At 43.2% G+C, this 11582-nt stretch overlaps 1 protein-coding gene across 1 annotated transcript in view; it reads left to right on the top strand.

Moving 5' to 3' along the window:
* Gsr (glutathione reductase) overlaps nt 1–8038 on the top strand; it is a 51603-nt gene extending 43565 nt beyond the window's left edge. The window contains exons 10-13 of the mRNA XM_013024159.1: nt 1902–2013; nt 4042–4173; nt 6287–6420; nt 7185–8038. Coding sequence (XP_012879613.1) covers nt 1902–2013; nt 4042–4173; nt 6287–6420; nt 7185–7334 — 528 coding nt within the window. The 3' untranslated portion in view covers nt 7335–8038. The remainder of the gene's footprint in view (nt 1–1901; nt 2014–4041; nt 4174–6286; nt 6421–7184) is intronic.
* The last annotated feature ends 3544 nt before the right edge of the window (nt 8039–11582 follow it).

Below are 11582 nucleotides of genomic sequence, written 5' to 3'. Positions count from 1 at the left end.
TCCAGTCGTGGGGTCTGAACTCTGGGCCTGGGCGCTGTCCCTCAGCTCTTCAGCTCAAGGCTAGGGCTCTACCACTTGAGCCACAGCGCCACTTCTGGCTTTTTTTACTTTTTGCTTATGTGGTGCTGAGGAATGGAACCCAGGGCCTCATGCATGCAAGGCAAGCTCTCTACCACTGAGCCACCTTCCCAGCCCTGTTTGTTCAGTTTTTAATTTATTTTATTTTTTGCCAGTACTAGAGCTTGAACTCAGGGCCTGGGCACTGTCCCTTAGCTGTTTCACTCAAGGCTGGCATTCTACCACTTGAGCAACATCTCCTCTACTTTAGGTGGTTAATTGAGTCTCTTGGGCTGGCAATAATCAGATCTCAGGCTCATGACTAGCTGAGATCACAAGTCTGAACCACCAGCACCCAGCCCAAAGTTGGTTTGTTTTTTTTTTGGGGGGGGGGTTTGGCCAGTCCTGGGGCTTGAACTCAGGACCTGGACACTGTCCTTGAGCTTCTTTTGCTCAAGGCTAGCTACTCTACCACTTGAGCCACAGCACCACTTCTGGTTTTTCCTGTTTATGTGGTACTGAGGAATTGAACCCAGAGCTTCATGCGTGCTAGTTAAGCACTCTACCTCTAAGCCATATTCCCAGTCCCCCAAGTTGTATTCCAAATTACTGTGCTGCTCTACATAAGCCACTATGCTTCTTTCTTCTGCTTATTTCAGCTTCTTACACTACACTATATCTAAGAGACAAGGTAAGCATAACATATCTCAAAGCAAAAATGACTCCGCACGTAAGAAAACAATTCTGATTTTGAGAAACATCAGTATGTTTTATCTTACTTCTTTTTTCCAGTCTTGGGTCTTGAACTCAGGGCCTGGGCACTGTCCCTCAGCTTCTTTTGCTCAAAGCTGGCACTCTACCACTTGAGCCACAGCACCACTTCTGGCTTTTTCTGTTTATGTAGTAGTGAGGAATCACACCCAAGGCTTCATGCATGCTAGGCAAACATACTACCACTAAGCCACATTCCCAGCCACTCTTTTTTTTTTTTTAATGTTTTAGGTCACAATGGACACTTTACTTGAGTTTTAAAAATAATAAATAGTAAACTTCAAAGGAGTCTGTCTTTGGTGGCTCCTTTAGGCCATGTTGTGTCCCTCAGTGGTAGGAGACATCTGGTCTGTGGGCTGTCTAACGGCTGTGAAGTAATTTGTTATATGATGGGACAGGCATTTCTGTTTTTCGAGTGCTTCTCTTCAGCTGCTCATGTTAATTTTTTTATGGCCCATAAATGATATTATAAAATTACATGGACCGGGGCACCAGTGGCTCATGGGCTATAATCCTATCAACTCAAAAGACTGAGATCTGGAGGATCTTGGCTTGAAGCTAGCCAGAGCAGGAAAGTTCAGGAGACTCCATCTCCAAAATAACCAGCAAAAAGGTAGGGTTGAGCCCAGGGATCAAGTGGTAGAGTGCCAGTTGAGCAAGTAAGCAGCCCACTCCTGTGTGAGACACTGATTTCAAATCCCTATCCTGCAAATAAATAAAATGACATTGATAAAAAAAATCCTCATACATACAAGGGTTAACTTGCTTCAAGAGAAATAACTTCCATGGAAACACAGAAATTCACAACCAAAAAAACCCATAGAGTTAGTCAGTAGTATGTACAATAATCCAATTATTTCATGTTTTCTGACCAGATGAATTATATATTGCAGTGTCAAATCCTGTTAAATTCTCAAAGTTCTGTTAAATATTTGACCCTTTACATTAGGCCAAAGATAGACTTAGGGATGTTTGGATTGAAGGTGTGCCACAGTGTAGCAGATTTAGAGGTTTAATGTGACATTTTTAGTAGATGGGCTCAGTATCTATAATATGTCCTTTCATAATTTCAGGGGATTAAAACTGATGAGAAAGGTCATATCATTGTAGATGAATTCCAGAATACCAATGTCAAGGGCATCTATGCAGTTGGAGACGTCTGTGGAAAAGCTCTTCTGACTCCAGGTAATGTGTCTTCTGTTGTTGGAAGAGAGGCCGGGAGTAGTGCTACATTAAACTCATGCTAGATTCCACTCCATCACTGTGTAAAGGGTGAATGTCTTTATGTTGTCAAAATAGTAGAAATGTAATGAAATAGATGTTGGTTAGGGATCTGACATTTTCTGGATTTTTTTTTCCTTTAAAGACTTAATAAAATGCTCACTGGAGACTTTCATTTTCATATAATGACCCTTTCGTGTATGTTACTCTCTGAAGACCTCTCTGAGTTGTGTGGAGACAGTGAAAGTGTGTGTTAGAGGTAATTTAGGTTAGCTTTGTATGAGTGGTCTTGATAGAACCAAGTCTGGCTCCTCTTCTTCCCTCCTTCATCCTGTCCCTCAACCCTTTTCCTGAGTTGATGGGCACAGGGACACATTTGAATCAATCTGTCTGTCTGTCTGTCTCCCTCCCCATCTTTCGTCTCACCGCTGTCGTCTTGTCTCTCATCTCTCTCTTGTCTCTCTTTTTCTTCCCCTGTGTGTTTTTGGTTTTGCATTTTACTGGAGCAGGTCACTATCCCGAGCTTTTTTGCCCGAGGCTAGCAATCTGACATTTGTGCCACATTTCCACTTCTGGCTTTTTGGTGGTTAGGTGGACTATGAGTTTCACAGACTTTATTGCCTGAGCTGGCTTTGAACCATGATTCAGATCTCAGCTTCCTGAGTAGCTAGGATTGCAGGCATGAGCTAACAGCATCCAGCTATTTTGGGGATTTTTTTTTTAATCAGGGTTTCACTATATATATCTCAGTGTGGCCTTGAGCCCACCATGTTTATATAGTCCAGGCTGGTCTTAAACTCCCAATCCTCCTGCCTTTCCTCCCAAGTGCTGGGATTAAAAGCATACACCAGCATGCCTGGCTTATATTTAAGTTAAATAAAAATTACATGTATTTATATTGAACAACATGATATTTTGTTGAGGACTAAGTTTAATTAATTAGCTTATATGCTACCTCAGACTTTTTGTTGACACGACCACTTAGTCTTAAAAATATTAGGTAGACAATACATTGTTACTAGCAAGAGTCACTGTTTGTACAATAGATCTCTTGAATTTATTTGTACTAATTGAAATTACTTTTTTTATTTTTTTATTGGTCATAGGGTTTGAACTCTGGGCCTGGGCACTGTTCCTCAGCTCTTCAGCTCAAAGTTAGTGCTCTACTACTTGAGCCACAGTGCTACTTCCAGCTTTTTCTGCTTATGTGGTGCTGAGGAATCGAACCCAGGGCCTCATACAGGCAAGGCAAGCACTCTACCACTGAGCCACCTTCCCAGCCCCTGATAAAAGTTGTAGGACTTCATAGCACAATCATTGAAAATTCTGTGAAGGTAGAAGAAATTTCCTCTATATCTTACTGGTAACTGATAAAATGAATATTTTTTTTTTTACTGAAGCAGGAATTCTTTTGCAGACTGTTAAGAATAAAAACTAGCTAAGGGAGAGTAAATTTTTGGTTTTGAAGTTGTACTATAAAATAAATGTAATTGTAAGGTAAAAGAGAAAATGTACAAAACTAATATAATTTGTTCCATATTTTCTCTGAAAACTAATATTCTTATTAAATTTCCAAGTGTCTCTTTTGTAATAGAATGGTCAGGATTCACAAAGTTCAAATTAGCATTGACATGAAACTTTTGCCAGTACTAGTGCACAAAGCCATATAAATGGTTAATGGGACAATTCTCCTGTTAAAATGAACAATAAACGAGGCACTGGTGGCTCACGCCTATAATCCTAGCTCCTTAGGAAGTTGAGATCTAAGGATTACCAGTTTGAAACCAGCCCAGGCAAGAAAGCCCATGAGACTCTTATCTATAATTAATTACTCAGAAAAGGCCAGAAGCGGCTCTGTGGCTCAAGTGGTAGAGTGCTATCCTTGAGGACATAGTGGCTCAGGGACAGTGCCCAGGGCCTGAATTCAAGTCACAGGACTGGCAAAAAAGAAAGAAAAATAAGATAAACACTGATTTTAATATATCTTTGCAGTTGCAATAGCTGCTGGCCGAAAACTTGCCCATAGGCTTTTTGAATGCAAAGAAGATTCCAAATTAAACTATGACAACATCCCCACTGTGGTCTTCAGCCACCCTCCTATTGGGACAGTGGGACTCACAGAAGGTAAGTTTGCAGGTGAAGGTCATTCATGGCTGGCTTCTTTTAAGTCTCAACCATGCATTAAATTTATCTCAGTCTCCCTTAAAGTAACTATTTTTATTTGATATTTTCTAATCAGTTACAATTTACTTATTTCCCCAGCTGCAATACTTTTGTGAGCACTGTTTGTTTTTCTTCTACAACCTTGTTTATCCTCTAATTCTAATTTTTAAGCTTTTTGTTGTTGTTGCTGTTGCTATGCTAGGACGAACTCGGGTCTTCATACTTTTGCTATAGCTTTTTTTTTTTGGTTCGGTCGTGAGGCCTGACCTCTGGGCCTGGGTGCTGTCCCTCAGCAATTCAGCTCAAGGCTCTACCACTTGAGCCACAGTGCCATTTCCAGCTTTTTCTGCTTATGTGGTGCTGAGGAATTGAAGCCAAGGCCTCATGCATGCATGGCAAGCACTCTACCACTGTGCCAGCCCTGCTTTAGCTTTTTTGCTCAAGGCTGGCTCTCTACCATTTGAACCACACTTCCATCTCCAGCTTTTTGCTGGATAATTGGAGATAAGATACTTTCCAGTTTGTCTGCCGTGGCTGGCTTTGAACCTCAGTTCTCAGATCTTAGCCTCTCTGATTGATTATAAATGTGAGCTGCTATACCTATTTGTTTTTTAATTTAAACTACTTTCAAAGCTACAAAGAGTACAGGGTATTCTCATAGAGCTTTAATATTTTTGCTTTGTTATTTGTCCAGTAATCAAACACACACACAGTATCCTTTTTTTTGAGGGGGGCAGGAATCCATTGCAGGACTTGAACTCAGGGCTTGGACGTTGTCCTTGGGCTTCTTTATACTCAAGGCTAGCCCTCTACCACTTGAGCCTCATCACCAGTCCCAGTTTTTGAGTGGTTAATTGGAGATAAGAGTCCCACAGGACATTTCTGCCTGGGATGGCTTCAAACCACAATCTCAGCCTCCTGAGTAGCTAGGATTACAGGCATGAGCCACAGGCACCTGGCTTGAGTATACATTTTTGAAGAACAAAACTGCTAGTTGTGCACTGGTGGTTCATGCTTATAATCCTAGCTGCTCAGGAGGCTGAGATCTGAGGATTGATATTCAAAGCCAGCCCAGGCAGGAAAGTCTGTGAGATTCTTTGTTGTTGGTGGTGGTGGTCATGGGCTTGGACTCTGGGCCTGGGCTCTTCAGCTCAAGGCTAGCACTCTACCACTTGAGCCACAGCACCACTTCCACCTTTTTCTGCTTATGTGGTACTGAGGAATTGAACCCAGGGCCTCATGCATGTGAGGCAAGCACTCTACCACTGAGCCACCTTCCCAGCCCCAGTGAGATTCTTATCTCCAATTAAATCACAGAAAAAGTTGGAAGTCCCCTCTGTACAGTATGTTCACAAAAAATTAAAATTAAAAAAAAAAGAAAAAGTTGGAAGTGGCATTGTGGCTCAAGTGGTAGAGCGCTAGCCTTGAGCAAAAGAAGCTCAGGGACAGTGCTAAGGCCCAGCCTCAAGACCAGCACACACACACACACAAAGAACAAAATTGTTTCCATATATCAGTAGAATGCAGTTTTGAAGATAACAATATTATCTTGAACTTTAGACCTTACGCAAATTGTGCCAAGTATCACAAACGTAATTTTCAATAATTTTTCCTCACGTCTAGAATTTAGTCCAGCGTTTATGTATTTTTTTGGGGGGTGGGGAGGGTCAGTCCTGGGGCTTGAAATCAGGGCCTGGCCAGTGGCCCTGAGCTTCTTTTGCTCAAGGCTAGCACTCTACCACTTGAGCCACAGCACTACTCCCAGCTTTTTCTGTTTATGTGGTACTGAGGAATTGAACCAAGGGCTTCATTCGTGCTAGGCAAGCACTCTAACACTAAACCTCATTCCCAGCTCTGTCCTTTTTTTTGCTCAAGTCTAGGGCTCTTCCCCTTGAGCCACAGCTGTACTTCCAAGGTTTTTGTTTTGTTTTTCTTTTGCTGGTTAATTGGAGATAAGAGTCTCATAGATTCTGTGAAACTGCAATCCTCAAATTTCAGCCTCCTGAGTAGCTAGGATTATAGGCGTGAGCCATTGATACCTGGCTTGAAAGATGTTTTTTAATATATGTTATAGATGAGGCTGTTCATAAATATGGAAAAGACAATGTGAAAATCTACTCCACCACCTTTACCCCAATGTACCACGCAGTGACCACAAGGAAAACAAAATGTGTGATGAAAATGGTTTGTGCTAACAAAGAAGAAAAGGTATGGGTGAACTTCTGTCTTTTATGTCTTTTGGAGTTCATGATATTTTTATTTAGAAACACCTACACTTTTTTTTGTGACAGTCCTGGGGCTTGAACTTGGTGCTTGGACACTGTCCCTGAGTTTTTGTACTCAAGGCTAGCACTTTACAACTTGAGCCATAGCTCCACTAATGATTTGTTAGTAGTTAATTGGAGACAGAGTCTTATGAACTTTCCTGACTGGGCTGGCTTTGAACCATCAGCCTCCTGAGTAGCTGGGATTATGGGCATGATCCATTGGTGCCTCAATATTGGGTTTAAAATAGAACCTCACACTTCCTAGACAGGTATTCTACTCCTTGCCAACCAACCCTAATATAAGACATTTTAAATTTAACATAAACATTTATTTTGGATATTGTATAGTTCTATAATATGACTGGAGAAGGCAGGAGGAAACAAGGCAAGAATGCTCAGAGCCAATAGGCTTAGTTACATTGGATTGGGATTAGAAATATTATAGAATATTTATTCATTATTATTAAGTAGTTGGTTACAATCCCTAAGTTGGGTTATCAGTACAATGTGTCTTGGTCAGTGTCACTCTTCCTTTGTTTTCCCCTATTTCTCCCCTCTGGTCCCTCCTCTCAAGTTACATAGTTGAAGGGCCTTGCACATGCTAGACAAGTACTCTTATCAACCCCAGCCTTAGGCATTTATTTGTCCAATGTCCTATCTCCCATGGCTGTGTACCTAGTAAAATGCCACTTTCTTTTTCCCCAGGTGGTTGGGATCCATATGCAGGGAATTGGGTGTGATGAAATGCTGCAGGGCTTTGCTGTGGCAGTAAAAATGGGAGCAACAAAGGCCGACTTCGACAACACGGTTGCCATCCATCCTACCTCTTCAGAAGAACTGGTCACACTCCGTTGAGAACCCAGAGACTTACATGGCTCTCAGCTGGACCAGTAAACTTCTGAGATGAACCAAATGATCCTCTTTGCTTCCTGTTCCAGTTTTATATATTCCTTTATTTCAATCAGGATCTTCTGACAGTGGAAATTTTTAGTAAAGAATGGAACATATTTATGTGATCAGAATATTTTTTTGTTAATGTAGGGTTGATTTTCATTTGATTTATATGTCACAATAATAATATGAAGCACAATGTAATAGTATGAAGCACAATGAAGTTAATGTATGTATTTGTATGACTGTAGCTTGCTGGTTTTTTAGACGGAGTTTCCTGATCTAGCCAGGCTGGTTTCAGACTCAGTCCTCCTATCTTGGCTTCCCTCTACCTTCCCACTGGGGCTTAAACTCAGAGCCTTGTGCTCGTTCAGCTCACTCAGCTGGCTTTCTACCATTTGAGCTATGACTCTAGGCCGCTTTTTGGTGGTTAATTGGAGATCGAGTGTTGAGGACTTTTATGCCTTAGCTGAGTTGAACATTGATCCTTCAGGTCTCAGACTCCTTAGTAACTAGGATTACAGGAGAAAGCCATTGATTGTTGCCTGTGTATGTCCTGGTATCTTGAGTACTGGAATTACAGTCATGAACCTACACCCCCAGCCCAGCCTGCTAGTTTTTCAAGTTGAAAATGATGGAAGCTCTTGATACATAAATATTTTAATGCACATTCTTTGTTTATTATGTTTTTTGAAGCCAGCACTGTGCTTTGCATATTGCAAATCTGTTTCAAGGATGTGACCTTTCTCTAATTGCCCAGTTATATTCTTTCTTTTGTTTTCAATGACTTTAATGATTGTTATTTTTTAAAATTATTTTTATGAGATAAAGTACATCAAATTTAGGAAAGACTTGAGGCCAGTTCAGTAAGAGTCCCACTTTCAGGAGGTAGACTCAACCATTTCTGAAGTCTGTTTCTCTGCTAAGAGTTTATAGTTCAATGAATACTTTTAATACTTGTATTTGGTTTTTGTTCTTTTATTTTCCCCTGAAAATTATCCCAAACATTTGAAAATTATAGTCTTTTCTTCTTATAAAAAATTCAATATGAATTCAGTTGGCACCAGTTTTATTTCTTACACTGAAGAGCGGATACCAATCCTTGTGGAAGAGAAAGAGATGTTCATTAAAAATATTAAATAGAGATATCAAAGAAACATTTAGCAGATTAATGGTTGAGTTGGAACAACAGCCTAGAAGTCACTTTTAGCATTATATTTCTACTGTCTTGATTATCAAGTAGATAAGCTAAAGTTTGCTTGTTCTTGTTATTTTCTGCTACAATAGGGGTTTAATGTCAGAGCCTGAAACTTGCTAGGCTAGTACTCTGCCACTGAAACACATATCCTGGTTCTTTTGCTGTTAGTTAGCTTTGCAGAATAAGGTCTTGCCCAGATCCAGGGTAGCCTGACACCATAATCCTCCTATCCTCTGCTTTCCATGTAGCTGGGACCACATGCGCTCACCACTATCTCCAGCTTGTTTTTTGTGATAGGGTCTGGCTATTTTTTACTCAAACTGTCTCCTGAGTAGCAGGGATAACAGCTGTGTTGCACTGAGCCTGGCCTTAGGTTTTTCTGAGGCATTCATTAGTTACACAGTGCTACTGAATTCTTTCTTTGTGCATGTGCCTGTTCTGGGGGTTGACCTCAGGGCCTAGGCACTAACACTGAGCTTCTTTTGCTCAAGGCTAGCATTCTACCACTCGGGTCACAGCTCTACTTCTAGCTTTTTTGGAAGTTAATTTGAGATGAGTCTCAGACTTTCCTTTCCTGGGCTGACTTCAAATCACAATCCTCAGATCTAAGCCAAGAATTACAGTGTGAGCCACTAACACCTGGCATTTGCTTTGTTTTGTTTGTTTTTTTGGTGCTGGAGGTGGAACCTGGAGCCCGTGGCATACACTACACTTACTTTGTTTCTGAGCTGCACTGTACCCAGCCCCACCTAACACCAAGTGTTTTTAGAGATACATATCCTTAGTGCTTTGTGCTGCTTCTATAGTAAACCAACAGGAAAACAGCTTTCACTGGGTTCCAGCTTTCCTTTTCATCAGTCTTCAAACTGACCCAGCTTTTGAGAGGATCTGACATACCCTCCTTTCTTATCCAAAACACAGCACACAGATACACAGGTAAATGTAGCACATTTTAGATGCTTGATAGATATTTATTGAAAGAAAGGTGTGATACTTCATTTCAAGTAACCTTCTAGTCTAGAGAGAGAAACCACTCCTGTACTAACAGGACAGTTAAACCTGTTAGGTCCATTTGGTCTATTGATTGAAATGGGATACTTTGAAGACTTAAGGGAGATACTACTCATAGTTGAGTCATAGCCACAAATTTCAACTCTCCCAAAGAAATGAGTGGCAACTGTGATTTCATAGTAACTTGATATAACTATAGTTAAGCATCTAGCCTTCTTTAACACCCAGTGGCAAAGAACTGTTTGTCTCTTAAAAGAAGAATGGTTAACTACAAGGGATAGTAAGACTTTGCTTTAAACTTCGGTCTGGTCGTGGGCCTGAACTCTGGGCCTGGGTGCTGTCCTCAGCTCTTCAGCTCAAGGCTAGCGCTCTACCACTTGAGCCACAGCGCCACTTCCAGCCTTTTCTGCTTATGTGGTGCTGAGGAATCAAACCCAAGGCCTCATGCATGCAAGGCAAGTACTCTACCACTGAGCCACTTTCCCAGCCCCTGCTTTAAACGTCTAAGGGCTCACACTGCAGTTGAACCAGAGGGGCCCCAGGGCTTCTCTGCCACAAACACTTGAAGTAACATCAGATCTGTTGGTTCCTCAGCCAAGAGGCAGGGCACTTGCTAGTAGCCAGCAGCCTTTGCAGAGCCTTCTCATTTGCTCAAAAATAGCAACTGGGAGGGGGGAACCAAGATGGCGACGGAGCAGTAGGGAAACGCCACAGCTCTCTCCAACCAAAAAGAGAGTTCAAGTTCCAACACTTAATCTCCCCAAGAGACTGACAACAACAAAAAGACGAACACTCAGAAAAACCAGAGGCGGAAAATAACATAAAAAGAGGAAAAGAAGAATTTCAGAACAGAGAAAAGCAAAGACCCCTCCCCCAACCTTTACTGGCCGCGCGGCAGTGCGCCAAGCCGCCGGCCAGCCGGCTCGGCGGGGGCTGCCGGAGCCCCAGAGTCACAGGGGGCTGCTTGCAGATCACCAGGTACCGGTTTGCAGAACAGCGGATCGGATCGCCAGGAACAGAGAAACCTACCAGCCGGGAGTCTCCACGAGGATACCGCCCCCCACCCCTCACTCTCCACCAGAGCAGAGAGGCTCCATCCCGCCAAAGCCGCTAGGCACCAGCAGCACGACAAAGGGACCTGTCGGCAGACCACCCACCCGATCGCGATCACAATGACCCTGTGGGGCCGCCCAGGCCCCAGAGGCACAGGGGGCTGCCTGCAGATCACAACCCGTGAAGAAGCCGCCTGAGCGTGGACACTTTTGACCCGACAGCTTCGACAGAGGCAGAGACAGAAAAGAATCACACAGAGCCACCACCGCCCAACCCAGCCTGCAACCACCACAACTGAACTCGGATTGCAACAACAACTGACGACCTACACCACTCAAAAACAACCAGCTCCAGGGTGAGTACCCCACAGGGGACAGTGTATCCCTCAAGGGAGACCAGAGCTGGAGGGAATCCGCAGACCCTGACCTAGACGCCCTACCCCAACACCCGGACCACAGGACCCACTAAAACTGGGAACTGTTCGAGAGCTCCACCAGCCCGTGGAGCACACTCTGCTGGCCAAGCCAGAGCAAGAGTGCCCCTGGAAGGGAGCTTAAATGCCCAAGCCAGGAACAGCGCCCCTGGGTCAAGACTACCAACAATAGAAGAAATTTGAACTGTGTCTCCCAGGCTGCATAACCTAGGTGGTATACACATCAGCACAGGCCTAAGGAGCGCACCCCAGGCTGGGGCCGGAACCAGGCCCAGGGATCCGGTGCCTGAACAACACAACCAACTCCTCACAACTGAAGTAAAAAGCTGAGCATACGCCTCAACAGAGGGGAGAAAACCAGGAAGCAACACTCCCCGGGAAGCACGCCTGTGACAACAAAAGACCTGGAGGCCCAGGACAAGAGAAGCCCAAACCCCACCAAAATTCCATCCATATACCCTAGGCTGGGAATTGGGCAACACAGGCTGCCAGCACCTGATAGTAAGCAGGAGCTCAG

Source organism: Dipodomys ordii, unplaced genomic scaffold (genome assembly GCF_000151885.1).
Source record: "Dipodomys ordii isolate 6190 unplaced genomic scaffold, Dord_2.0 Scaffold4, whole genome shotgun sequence".
Lineage (NCBI taxonomy): Eukaryota > Metazoa > Chordata > Mammalia > Rodentia > Heteromyidae > Dipodomys > Dipodomys ordii.
The sequence above is the reverse complement of the archived record's forward strand: the minus strand, read 5'-3'. Positions and strand labels throughout refer to the sequence as shown.